Below are 14589 nucleotides of genomic sequence, written 5' to 3' on the forward strand. Positions count from 1 at the left end.
AACAAATAAGCTAGGATCTGGTCATTTGTAGTTCTGTCACAGAGCCAGGATGGCTGCAGTAGGGAATGGGAATTTTGATAGACAGAAGGCAAATGACAGAGACTTGTAGAAAGCCCCAAACAGCATGAGGAAATGGGTGTCCCTCTGGGAAAGAAAGACAGGACTCCAACAGGTGGGCTATAAATAGAAAATAAAAGGGCAAGAGCATGGATATTAAGTTTGCCTGATTTACAGTTCATCAGTGAGCTGGGGGAGGCAGAAGCTGAAAGGACTTTTTTGGAAAAGAAATAAACAAATGAAAAATAAGAAGCAACACTATTGTTTTGTAATTAAATAAAAATTAAATCAATTAGAAAACTAAATTAAAAAATTTCAAGAAGCCGGGTGTAGTGGTGCATGACTATCATCCCAGTTACTCAGGAGGCTGAGGTGGGAGAATCCCCTGAGCCCAGAAGTTCAAGACTGTAGTGAGCTATGATTATGCCACTACACTCCAGCTTGGGGGACAGAGTGAGACCTGAGACCCTGTCTCTTAAAAAAAAAGTTCACCTAAAAATTACTTTGCTTGTACTATGATTTTTGAGATCATTGGATCTTCTGACCTTTAGAGTCTTCGTTTTTGGAGTAACCACCCATGTCCCTCAAGACAAGGCCAGAGGTAGGCCATGCTGAGTGGATGGGAAGGGAGGTGATGTGGGGGCTATTGGGGATTCTTTTGAGGTGCTCAGGTTCTGGAGAGAGGGCATGGCATGTGTGATAGTGATGCTGATAACATGTCTCTCTCTAGGTTTGTGCTCCTTGTAATTTGCTCTCACCTTGTTAATGGAGGATAATATGTTGCTTCTTTCCAGATACAGTGTCCTCTGCTCAACTCTGGTAGTCTCAGAGTTTAAGAAGAAAGAACAACTAGGGGGCTTGATATTACATTTTATCAGGATTTCCAGCCATGAGGTAGAGAGAGGGAATGTGTATTTAGTAATAGGCATGGCACTTTGAAAAAGTTACTTCATTTTCCAGTTCCTCAACTTTCTTATTTGGAGAATAATGGTAACTTCAGTCTTACCTTATAATGTTGTTGTGAGAATTAAATGGCATTAAGATTTGAGCATTTTCAACAGAGGGAGGCACATAATGAAGTGTTAGCTATGAGGACGATGACAAATAATGATTGCTGGGTGTTAGACCCTCTGCCTTTGATACCTCATGTAATTCTCAAAACCATTGTTTTAATGTAAGTATTTTCAATCCGTTTTACAGTTAAGGCATCTAGTTACAGAAAGGTGAAGTAACTCTCTCAAGGACACACAACTAGTAAGCTTCAGAATAAACGGTGATTGAAACCTCGGTTGATTGGGCACCAAGGCTCCCACGAGTTTCCACACCTCCGCCTCCCAGTGGGCACATTTTTACTGGAACCTCAGCCCTCTGAAAGCTTCCACTGTATTCCTATAGCAGTTCTGAAAGCTGCCATTGTACTCCTATAGCAGATCTAAAAGCATCTACTGTGTTCCTATAGCACCTTGCCTGGATCTTTCTGGTGAATTTCCCCACATCCTGATTTTATTTTTTTCTTTTCAGCAAACTTTCCCCTGTAAATCCCTCCTTCAGTATAACCTTGTTAGCTTTGAGGACACACCCCTAGGCCTGGGCTTACAGCGCTGCTTCTCCCCACCCCTTCCCTTTGCTTCAGTTTAAAGTGTCACGAGATGCCTCTGGTTCTCTCCCTTTGCTTTTAGCCCTCACGGGGGCAGGAGGGACCAAGGCTGGGCCCAGAACTCGTAGTCCTAGGGTGACAGTGAAGGGGTCGTGAGGGGACAGTGACTCCCTTCCAACCCCTTCTTCATAGGGACTGTTGGCAAACAAAGAAAATCAACTGGGAAAATGAAGACCTGCTGGTAAGACAATAACTCTGGAAAGAGTGGTGGGGAGACGGGGGTGGGGGGTCCTCAGAACCAAGGGTCTGTATTTTTGCAGCACTGGTAAGATGAGAGTAGGTGAGCCTCAAGGTGAGAGACAGAGAGAGAGAGAGACAGATGAGAGAGTAAGACAAGAGGGTAAGCATGAGGAACCAAAGACAGACACAAAAAACTGAAGACAGACAGAGGAAGGGAGAGAAAGTGACAGCCACAGAAAAAGAGAGGAAGGAAATCAAAGATAAAAGAAAACAGAGACAAAGAAATAGGTACCAAAACAGTGAGATAGGTAGATATCGAGAAGGTGAGATCAATAAAACAACAGGGACAGTGGGGTCTGGAAACATGAGGTCCTTACATCTCTCAGTAGGGTTTCAAAGTAAAAATGAAGGCTGGGTGTGGTGGCTTACGCCTGTAATCCCAGCACTTTGGGAGGCCGAGGCGGGCGAATCACGAGGTCAGGAGTTCAAGACCATACTGACCACCATGGTGAAACCCTGTCTCTACTAAAAATAGAAAAAGTAACTAGGTGTGGTGGCACGTGCCTGTAATCCCAGTACTCAGGAGGCTGAGGCAGGAGAATTGCTTGAACCTGGGAGGTGGAGGTTGCAATGAGCCGAGATCGCACCATTGCACTCCAGCCTGGGTGACAGAGTGAGACCTCTGTCTAAAAAAAAAAAAAAAAAATAAATGAAAAAAAAACTATACTGAGATTTGGTCACCTTACATTAATTAGGTTTACCAGGTTTGAAAATATGAAAGTAGTTCCCATCTGCAGGGACTCCTGTTTGAGTCACTTTTCTTCTCTCTTCTTCAGGAAAATTCCAGTTTTCTTCTTTGTGTGCAGTTTCCTGGAACCCTGGGCATCTGCAGCTGTCAAGCGTCGCCCCAGTAAGGGCCATAGTTTCTAGACTTTCAAAGATCACTTATTCCCAGAAATGATCAGGCAGGGCTGTGGCTGATTGAAGACTGAGTGAGGCATCCATGGCCCTTCACACTGTCACTCTTCAATCCAGCTTTGGGGCACAGGGATACGTTAGTAGCTGGTTTTCCATGGTCAATGCTGGGTATGGAAAGTAAGTCCTGTCAGTAATCACAGTTGATAGGAAGGCCAATCTGTGTGCTGCAGTGCCTAGTGCAGTGCCTAGTACAGATGGTGATTGGTAAATGTTGGGTGAATACATGGATGAATGAATAAATAGACTGATGGATGGACGGACCTCAAAAATTTGGGTTGAGGAGAGTATAAACAGCATGTTTGATGTACCATTATGGTTAGACCCATGCTTTTTTTATTTTTATTTTTATTTTTTTGAGATGAAGTCTCACTCTGTCACCTAGGCTGGAATGCAATGACGCAATCTCGGCTCACTGCAACCTCCGCCTCCCAGGTTCAAGTGATTCTTCTGCCTCAGCCTCCCAAGTAGCTGGGACTACAGGCATGTGCCAGCATGCCTGGCTAATTTTTTATATTTTTAATAGAGACGGGCTTTCACCATGTTGGTCAGGCTGGTCTTGAACGCCTGACCTCAGGTGATCCGCCTGCCTCAGCCTCCCAAAGTGCTGGGATTACAGGCGTGAGCCACGGCGCCGGGCCCATGCTTTGTAACTGAATAATACTTTTTCTGAAGTCTAGAGAGTCTCTATTGTCAGATGAATCTTAGCAAGGCACTGAGGTTGGATATTTCCAAGAAGCCTTCTGTGGTGGTGAAAAAACTCTCTTCCCTTTGACCTTCCATTTGTGTAAGGAGAACACAGTTCCATTCTATGATTTCTTATCAAATTGAGGATTTAATCCTTCTCATGATTATTTTCTTTTTCTTTTTACTCTTCCCAGTTCTAAGATGTTAGGAGTAATCTAGTCGGGACCTTTATTTGATCTCTTAGAATGAATTTATGAAATCAAATGCATCCTCTATATTTTATTTCGGATTAGTGAATCTCAAGACTTCCCCAGGCCCCTATATCTGACAAAGATTCCTGAGAACTCTACTCTCCAGAAGCCCCACTGAACTGGACCAAGGTTGGCTCTGGAATCTCATTGGAATCCTAAAATTTGTGGTGTTTAAGGAACATTTTCTAGCCCAAACCACCAGGAATTTTCCAAACAGACTTCTGACCCTGTGCCATTCAGGACACCATTCAGCTTTGGTTTCAAAAGGAACAAATGCCTAACCTCTTCAAAACGAACATTTTCCCAGCCAGATTATTAGAATAACTTTCTGCCTTGCATCCACCCCTTCCAGGATGAATTGCAGGTGGATGGATTATAATCATAGAGGCATGGAGGTAAAGCCAAACACTTTACCTCTAAGCAAGCTGGTATAATATTGAATTTTAAATATTTATTATTATTGATACATCCTGAAATTTTTTTTGTGGTCAATTGCAATTTTCTGGTTCTAAATTTTATTATTATTATTATTATTATTTTAATTTTATTATTATTATACTTTAAGTTAGAGTGGATGAAGTAGAATGACATGCTATCTCTTTTGCAGGATTCCCTGTCAATTCCAATTCTAATGGTGGAAATGAACTCTGTCCAAAGATCAGGATTGGCCAAGATGACTTACCAGGTGAGTAGCTATGTACCCTATTGAAAATGCATGCTTTCTATAAACCTGATATATATTTTTTTATTTGGGAAAGTTGTGGAAAGAAAACCAATCTCATTTTAGACTTTTCATTTTGTATTCCCATTCTATAGGGTTTGATCTGATCTCTCAGTTCCAGGTAGATAAAGCAGCATCTAGAAGAGCTATCCAGAGAGTAGTGGGATCAGCTACATTGCAGGTGGCTTACAAGTTGGGAAATAATGTAGACTTCAGGATTCCAACTAGGTAATCTATCAAAAATATTTTAATCTAATTATCTGACTCAAATGCATTAAAAATGGATAGCTATCCAATGTTAGAGTTTTCTTATGATCAGTGTTTCTTGGATTATAGTTGTATTTAAAGATGAAGAAATTTATTTACCTGCCTATCTTCAGTACCTGAATACCGCATTTCATGTTTTCAGTATGTAATTTAGTTTCCATTCCAGGAAAAAGCATCACTGAGACTGTTATACATTGATTCAGGACATGTTCTTATTACCTTGCTTTCTGTTTTTCTATAATTTGTCTGGTTTTGACTGAAAGGACCCTCTGTGAAAAGTGCCAGAGGGTAAGCATAAATTTAACTAGGAGCCACAGAGTGGTTAGAAAACTCACAATGGTGCTGTTCAAGTGTCCTGGTGCTGAAATAGAGCCACACGTCCACTGCTTGGCTCCTGGCAGACATCAAACCATAGCAAAACTAAAATAATTATAATAGAAACAATGATAGTAATACTAACAACATCAAATCCTCCACTTCACTGATTTCTTTCTCTGGAACTAAGCCTTTTGCTCTTTATTTATAACTGAGGTACTTTAGTGTGTAAATGTTGAGTCCTGTCATCATTATGAATGAATCTCAGCAATTTAGTTTTGGTATCACCTAAATACTTATTTATGATTATGATAATTATTATATGCTTTAGCACACTGTAAAAAAACTAGAATTAAGATTCCTTTAGTAGATAAATGAGACAATTAGGACTTCAATAGAAATTAAGTTATAAAGGTAAACAATGAATTAGAACAATAAGATAATATAGAAACTCAATGTATATAAAAATAAAACTTTTGAACAAATTAGAAGAATCTGATATGATAGTACCAGATTATAGCTAGAAATTCATATTTTGAACATACTATATATTATTGTATAATACAACAATAGTACATTATATGAGCCCTTTCTATAAATTTACTAATTAACATTAATTTCATTCTCATCACAACCCTGTAATATAGGGTCATTATTAACCTTTTTTTTCTTAAATCAGGGATCCCCAAAAGTTTATTTTACTTGCATAAGGTGAGTGGGTTGGAACGTGCTGGAAGGACTAAATCCCAGGCAGAATGGTTGCAAAGGTTTTACTTCTAACCACTACTCCATACTGACTCTGGAAAACCGTTCACATCTGGAAAGATTGAAACCATGGTGACAGTGACATTCACTTTTTTTTCCTCATAATTTCTTTTCACGTATGGAAGTGCCAGTTGTGTTGCTAAATAAGCTTTAAAAATTCAGTTTTTTCTTTCTTAAATAATTAAGCAAGACATGAGGTCCTCAGTGCTGACCTGATTTTCTCTTCTAAGATTTGAGGTACAGTCATTAACTCTTTTTTTTTTTTTTTTTTTTTTTTTTGAGACAGAGTCTCGCTCTGTCGCCCAGGCTGGAGTTCAGTGGCGCAATCTCGGCTCACTGCAAGCTCCGCCTCCCGGGTTCACGCCATTCTCATGCCTCAGCCTCTCCGAGTAGCTGGGACTACAGGCGCCCGCCACCACGCCCGGCTAATTTTTTATATTGTCATTAACTCTTAAGTTCAGAGATTGATCAATTTGATGCCACGTGGCTTCCTTACCTCCTGCTCATCTTTATTGCTGTCTAGAGCTATCACTAAATAGTGTACCCAGGCTATATTTAATGTCTCACATTTGCTACCCTTGACTCCCTACCCCCATAAAGACTAAAAAATCTTGTTTTACTGTCAAGGCTTATTAAAAGATAAGGAAAGAAGGAGGAAGAAATTAGGAAAAGAAAGTAGGAGAATAAAAAGAGAAAGAGGAAATTTAGAGACTCAGACATGTGGAATTCCAAGTAAACAGTAAAGTTTATTCTTGGGAAAGTACTTAGACTATCTTTACTTCAGTTCCCTCAGTTTAAAATTAGGAATAATAACTATGTCATGAGGTTGCTATGCAGAGTAGGTGTTCATAACTGGAGAGTGCTTGAAGAGCCCAATCCCTACTGGTACTGGGTAAGTGTTTATTATTAGTGGTGAAGAGCACTAGAAGGAGAGAATGCATGTATATGAAAGTCTTTTCTCCTTAGAGGATCCTTTCTTTACAATCTCCCCTCCAAGTCATGCTAATTCAAAAGCTGATTGACAAGGAGACTAGGGATGGGAATTGCTCTCGGCCATACAAGGTGTAGACAATGTTCATATAAAGGGACTTTCTGTGTTAGAGAACATAGGCTCCGAGACAGTGAAAGAAGCTATTAGCAGGATCTTTGTGGGAGGAAAATATTACAGTATATGGAACTAATGTGATAGAGTCACAGTTTATCCTTACTTATCTTTTCTATTTTTTTGAAAGACTTCAGAGACACATACTTTTTTTTTTTTTTTTGCTGCTTTTTATTCCTTATTTTAAGCATAATAGTTTTACACTCTCAACTCCCACTAACAAACGTGTTATGTTTATTTTCCTTAAAAACACAGTCTTTTTTGGGTTAAGGTCACAAACAAATGTTTCAAGGTCCAAAGACTATTTAATCTTTCATTCAAACTCTTACGATTCTTCATTTAAGGTACTCTTTGAAGGCTGTAATATAATAAAATAAATCATTTATAGATACAGCTTCTTTTAAATTATGTATGCTGTCAAGTTTACTTATTGATGTGCATAGCATATTTGCAAGAACCGAATTTCAGGTATTCCAAGAGAAGACAATGGAGCTGACTGTTCTGTAAATTAGACTTGTGAGATTTTTTTTTTTTTTTTTTTTTTTTGAGACGGAGTCTCGCTCTGTCTCCCAGGCTGGAGTGCAGTGGCGCTATCTCGGCTCACTGCAAGCTCCGCCTCCCGGGTTCACGCCATTCTCCTGCCTCAGCCTCTCCGAGTAGCTGGGACTACAGGCGCCCGCCACCACGCCCGGCTAATTTTTTGTATTTTTAGTAGAGACGGGGTTTCACCGTGGTCTCGATCTCCTGACCTCGTGATCCGCCCGCCTCGGCCTCCCTAAGTGCTGGGATTACAAGCGTGAGCCACCGCGCCTGGCCGGCTTGTGAGATTTTTAAGTGGTCTTAGGTATATGCAACTACATATATATTTTATTAGTAAGAATACGAAAATGAATTTTCTCTTCTTACCATGTTGACATACTATACTAGCCTAGTTTAAAAGATCAGTAACATGATAATCTAAATTATTTCTACATATATTCACACACATATATTATCTTCATATATATGGAGAGAAAGAGACAGCTACCATTAGTTTAACAATGTATCTATAATTGAGGTATTCATTTAGCAATCTCAAACCTACCCTCCATCATTTTAAATTAATTATTTTCTTTTTTAGTTTTTCGCATTACATACACCAAGTCAGAGATAAATTAAGACATGTTCTTTCCTACCTTTAACATAATCTCTTCATTGAGTGGGAAAGATTGAATGAAACACAAATTGGGAGAACTCCCTCAGTTAACTTCAGGATGTATTTTCACAAGAGTCACCTAAACACATTACTGTGACTTCCAGAATTGAAACAAAATAGATTTTTTAAAGGAAACTGATTAAGTTCTACAGTTTTGCTCAGTATATCTATAGAGATATATAGATAACACAGATTAGGTTATTTTTGAACCCTGGAAAAATAATGCTTAAGGAAGAGAAGAAGAAGCATTAGATTTTTATCTTCCTTTTAAAAAACCTCATGCTTCAACAATAACTGTCTTAGACAAAAATAAGAAAATAAATTATTTAAGCATCTGGTTAAATCCAAATCATTAATTAAAAATAATAATCAAAATAATTTATTTATAATTTAAATGGACACTTGCCCAATTTCACAATTGAGTAAAACTTTGAAAATTTATCTCCCAGCTCCAAATTTATTGAGGTAAGTTAGGTAAGATGTACAAACTTCCATAAGGTTTTATAATTATACAATAGGCAGTGCATTTTATTGTGAATAGTGAATCTTAGCTTCTCTTCTAGAGGTTATTCCAGAATAGATATAATTCTGAAAAATATAAAGTCAAAGAAAATGTGACAAACTGATTGATAAACAGGAAATATATTAAAACAAATATCTGAAGTCATGTAGTAGACAGTTTCATATGAGGAAAATAGGTCAGTAAATGATTCTTGTATAATTTTTTTCTTTAGCTCCATATTGAATATTTTAAAATGTCCACTTAATGGATATAAAACATAGGTAGTGAACTGAAAACTTTGCAGTAAGATTAATACATGTCACCAGTGAAAAAAAGGTGTATGGATAAAATAATTCATCCCATACCCTTAATACAAACCAGTCATATTACAAAGTAATAGTTAAAAAAATACTTTTATGATGAAAGAGTATTCAGATGAAAAGTTAACCTTTTTGCTCTCTTTAGAAAACTAACAAGTGATAAAATTTGTTGAGATAGTTGACTCATTTTATTGAGGGCTTGTAAAAATATTTGTATAGAAAGAAGTTAAAGATTTGTTTATGTTATAAGACATAATAAAGTTTTATAATTAAAATCAAAGTAAAGATAGAAGATCTTGGCAAATTAAAGAGGGCTACATAACAAGAATTTGACTTGGAGGAAGGTTATTTGGGATTCTGGGTCCTGGTCCATAACTGTTCTCAGAAATACAAAATTTTTATTGTTTAGCACAGAAAATTCATTAGCATTTAGTTTGCCTAGCATTTCTTCCTTGCTTAGGAATTTTTCTATGCTTAGAAGGAGAAATGTAAAAAGACATAATGTTCAAGTCCTTGAAAGACGATGCTTACATTTAACATGCTGATTTTTAAAGTTCAGTCTTCAGCTTTTAGCAGCTTGGCTTCAGCAGAAGAATATCCAGGTAGCTGGTGCAGCTGTAGACCACAGTCTCTGTATAGGGTAGAGAAGCCTCAGGGACACTACTGGTTTTATTCTGCCATTTAAAGCAGTAAAGGAGTTAGCAATGATACAGACTTAGTTGGCAGATTAAGGAACAACTGGACCAGATGCAGTAGCTCACACCTGTAATCCCAGCACTTTGGGAGGCTGAGGCAGGAGGATCACCTGAGGTCAGGAGTTTGAGGCCAGCCTGACTGATATGGCGAAACCCCGTCTCTACTAAAAATACAAAAAATTAGCCGGGCATGGTGGTGGGCGCCTGTAATCCCAACTACTTGGGAGGCTGAGGCAGGAGAATCGCTTGAACCCGGGAGGTGGAGGTTGCAGTGAGCTGAGATGGCGCCATTGCACTCCAGCCTGGGCGACAAAGTGAGACTCCATTAAAAAAAAAAAAAAAAAAAGCAACAATAGAGTTGCAGTAGAAGTAAGAATTGGTCACTTTTCCGTTGTCACACATCCAGGGTCAAACTGCGACTTTAACATCATAATTTGAACTCCCTAAAAAAAGACAAACATCCTCAGTGTGAAGAAGCTCCTGAAGTCCTCAGTTACTGATTCTCAAAATACTTATGTGGGCCTGGGATATAATTGTGGAGTGGAATACCCAAGCAATTATGGAAATAACAAATAATCTTAACATGTTACTTTAAAATAAAAAAAAATTAGAAGCTGCTAGCTGCTTTAATTAAATCGTTTCATTCCTAATGAAACGATCAGTACAGCTGATCTACATTCCTAATGATCTCCTCTCTCACTTGTGAATGAAATGTTGCCAAGAACTTTGCAAGAATGTATTTTTTGGCTGAGATGAAATTGCTGAACAGTAGCTCTTTGGGTAGTATAAATAGCAATATTGTTGGGATTATGTGGCATTGGGAACCTTCCTTAGCCATGAGGGAGGGTGTTTTTAAAATGTGTATTTTAAGACGGACCATGAACGTACACGAATGATTGAACTTCTGTAAAGGTCTTTATGAACAGTCATGAAAGAACAAACGGTACATAGGTTTTTACACTGTAGCCTTTCTGTAGGTCTGGCATCTAAAATGGCCTCAAAAGGGAATATGGTAAATACATATGGGTACAGGAAACAAGATTCATATTTACTATTTAAAAATTTTACTCAGGAATTTATATCCCAGTGGACTGCCTGAAGAATACTCCTTCTTGACGACGTTTCGAATGACTGGAAGCACACTCAAAAAGAACTGGAACATTTGGCAGATTCAGGATTCCTCTGGGAAGGAGCAAGTTGGCATAAAGATTAATGGCCAAACACAATCTGTTGCATTTTCATACAAGGGACTGGATGGAAGTCTCCAAACGGCAGTCTTTTCGAATTTGCCCTCCTTGTTTGATTCCCAGTGGCATAAGATCATGATTGGCGTGGAGAGGAGCAGTGCTACTCTTTTTGTTGACTGCAACAGGATTGAATCTTTACCTATAAAGCCAAGAGGCCCAATTGACATTGATGGCTTTGCTGTGCTGGGAAAACTTGCAGATAATCCTCAAGTTTCTGTTCCAGTAAGTATAAAACCACACACTATGGCAGATTAAAGCAAAACTGGATTGGTAAAAATGATTATCTCAAGCATCTTTGATAATCAGCTGAGTGTAGCATGTCCCAGATGGAATTTGGAATCAGAGGAAGTTAAGTAGATAGCTTCTGGTCTTGAGGAACTTAAAGTTGGAAAGTGTTACATGCTCACCTAGTGCACCCAGAGTCTTTCTGAGGCAACTTAGAGAGAAAGCATACTGATGTGGCACATATTGTGTACACATAACTAATGAGAATATTCAAAGTAAGGTTGAGGTGGGTGACAGATTCAGTTAGTCAAGAATCCCATGTTTCTTGGAAGCAATGAACTTTGAAATGAAAGGATTTGGATTGGCAAAAAGAGAGGAGAAAGTACATTCTAGGTGAGGGAAACACCATTAAGGGAAAAAGATAATAAGTAGATCACATTCAAAGGCCTAGGGACTCGCTGATTTGGATGATGTATGTATATGAAAATGTGTGTGTGTGTGTGTGTGTGAAGGAGAGAGAGAGAGAGGAGGGTGAGACATACTATCTTCAGAGTGGTGAGAGATGAGGTTAGAAAGCCATATGATGTCTGGTCAAAAAGAATGAAAGTTATATAGATGCATAATATTGATTTATTTAGAAGTAGGTCTTGCATGACATATTGTAGAAGTGAAGGATTTTAGAGCTCTGTTCATGATTTTACTGCAGAGATCCCCAGATATAAAGGTAAGGAATTATATGTTGACACAATAATTGTGCCAACTAGTACAAGATAGTTCTATCATTTTGAATTGTTATACTTTGAGCAATGCTTTAAAAGGATGTTTTATAATATTATGATAGGAATTTAGAAAATATATCTTAGAGGACAAGTGTTCTTTTGAAGGAAACAAAGGAATTTAGAGCTCAATAAATAAACCTTGATGCCAACCTCTCTTTCTCTCTCTCTTTCTCTCATACTAGTATGGAGCTGTTAAATTCTAGCCACAAAACCCATATCATGGAGTGTAGCAGGGTGATACGATGATTTCAAATTGTTTCTGTGCGCGTCTCCAAAGAAGAAAAGGTTATCAGGGATCTCAGTAATGGAATTGTTCAAATAACTTGTTTTCAAGGCAAGAATTGTGATTAGTGTGAAGGGTAGTGTGAAATTTCTATATTCTGTGATGGACAGGAAGCAATTTGTAACTGCTGTGTTACTACTCTGGCTTGTAGACTCTTGAGAAAGTATTTCTTCATTTAATGAGTTATCACACCTCAAGTGGCTTGGTTAGAAAGCCGATTGGACTACTGTTGTGCCATCTTGAAATTCCGTGCAGCAAGATCTTTGCAATGACACTGGAAAGGTTCTCAGACAACACTGAACTTCTGCAAATAGCTGTTCATTTCTGGGCCATGGGTGAAGGGAAAGATACTTTAGGTTACCTCCTCACTGTTACAAACATCAGTCAAGTATTTTAAACGTTTATTTATTTATTCATTGGATTAAAAATAGATGTCTTTATAACACTAAATTCTGTGAGCTAAGATGCTATTAAATTGTCTTATTGCCAGAGCGGTAAACTAAAGTCTCACTATTACTTCATTATACTATAGCCTTGCCAATAATGTCAGAGCTGATTGTAGATTTTTCTGCCAACTCTATTCTCACATCACAATGGAGACCAGTTAGTACCAATTACTTTCTATTTTATTCTACCACATGCAGGAGTGCAACCAGAAACCTGGCAGCTGGTTTTACATTCTGCTTCTGGTCCACCAAGGAGCTTTTCTAAATCAGCATACCATAGCCAATGTGAAAAATATTTGAAGTCGTCATGTACAAGTATCTTCCTTCAGACTGAATTCTGACTCCCTTAACAGGAAACACAAAAAAACTTGAGCCTAACAGCCCATTAACATTCCATATTGGCTGTTGATGGTGGAGGTATGACAGTGACAATGATAGCGAAACTAGATCAAGGTTATAGGCCAAAACAATCCTATCCGCATTTAACAACTGGAAGTGACGATGTGAAATTCAAACTTCTCACCAAAATGTATTTCTCAAACTTCATTTTAAGAATTAGAACACTATGTAAGAAAAGCCAACTTACACTTTTTTAAAACGTCATCTTAATATGCTTAATATACCAATTCAAAGTTTTTGAAATGCTTTTATTCCCATTAACTTATTTGATTCTTGCAACAACCTTGTAAGATAGAAAGTAGAGATGGCATTATCTCCATTTCTCAGCTGAGGAAGTGAACTCACAGATCTATTAACTTGTAAGAAATAGTGTTAGGTACAACTTTTCTGATCTACCTTATCTTCTGCTATGCCAACTAGCTTTCCTTTGGGAAAAAGAAAAATATATGCAACCACATATTTTTCCTTATAGAGAATCTCATTATTCTTACTTTGAAAGGCATTTGTGATTTGCCTTCAGAATTTACTTTGCAGGAAAAACCAAATAAATTTTTAAAAAGTGAGAAGTTTGTACAGTATAAAACATGTCCTCAGACATTAATCCAACTTGCTTATTTACCTAGTAAACTTTCATTGAGTGTGTAAATATTGGGTATACAAAGAGAAATAAATCACAGACTTTTTCTTCAGTCTATTGAGGATAAGGAGTTGAGACAAGTAAACGATCATCACAATATAGCATGATAAGGACCATGATAGTGGCCAGTGCTGCATGCTAAGAAGCACATAGAAAAAAAATCTCCTCACTCAGATGAGAGCAGGGAGGCATGAGACTGGGGGCCATGGATGTTTCCTAAGGGATTTGATGTCTGAAAGGAGTCCTGGGGATGAAAACATCATCCAGGAGAAGACAAGGTACAATGTTCCAGACAGACGGACTCTCATTTGAAAATTCCCACGTGGGTCAGTTCTTCCCTTTTCAAGCTTTGTTAGTGTTCCCACATTGTTCCTCATTTTTGAAAACTGAAGGTAGTCAAACATTCATAGAAGCCCATAGACAAAGCCTGTGTGTCCATGAGTTGTCCTTAGCCCCTTGTTTTAATTTTATGGCCTATTTTCTTAGACTTCTCACCAATTGGGTTGAAATCTGAAGTTGCTGACAATTGCTGAAGATGAACAATGACTACCTGTCCCTTAGAGGACTTAGAGAGTGATGGGTAGTGATATGGACATATTCTGAGAGGCAGAAGAACTATACTGATAGGTCACCCTTCTCTCAATTTGGAGACGGCAAATATCAATATTACTATGTTAGAAATTTTAAATGAAAATGAAATAGCACAAAAAACCATAAAAACAATAAGAAAAAGTGTAGTTTTACATTTTCCTTCATGCAATTGCATTCATTCTAATCTTTGACACTCTACATTAATTGAATACTTTTTTTGGAGTCAACCCTTGCTTTTCTTTAGTAAATAAATTAAAAGTGAAATATCCCTTCTAAAGGGATTATCAATGTCA

At 37.9% G+C, this 14589-nt stretch overlaps 1 protein-coding gene across 7 annotated transcripts in view; it reads left to right on the plus strand.

Annotated features, from left to right (window-relative positions):
- COL9A1 (collagen type IX alpha 1 chain) overlaps positions 1-14589 on the plus strand; it is a 197949-nt gene that overhangs the window by 107363 nt on the left and 75997 nt on the right. For 3 of the 7 annotated variants that reach the window (XR_009212388.1, XM_032154050.2, XM_032154087.2), the window contains exons 3-7: positions 1847-1895; positions 2731-2804; positions 4415-4492; positions 4624-4756; positions 10762-11158. Coding sequence is in view for 6 of the 7 variants with exons in the window: in XM_032154050.2 (XP_032009941.1) it covers positions 1847-1895; positions 2731-2804; positions 4415-4492; positions 4624-4756; positions 10762-11158 (731 nt within the window). In the remaining variant the exon portion in view is untranslated. The remainder of the gene's footprint in view (positions 1-1846; positions 1896-2730; positions 2805-4414; positions 4493-4623; positions 4757-10761; positions 11159-14589) is intronic. The other 4 variants (XM_058435315.1, XM_058435319.1, XM_032154107.2 and 1 more) reach the window with 2 other exon arrangements.

Source organism: Hylobates moloch, unplaced genomic scaffold (genome assembly GCF_009828535.3).
Source record: "Hylobates moloch isolate HMO894 unplaced genomic scaffold, HMol_V3 SCAFFOLD_2, whole genome shotgun sequence".
Taxonomy (NCBI): Eukaryota; Metazoa; Chordata; class Mammalia; order Primates; family Hylobatidae; genus Hylobates; species Hylobates moloch.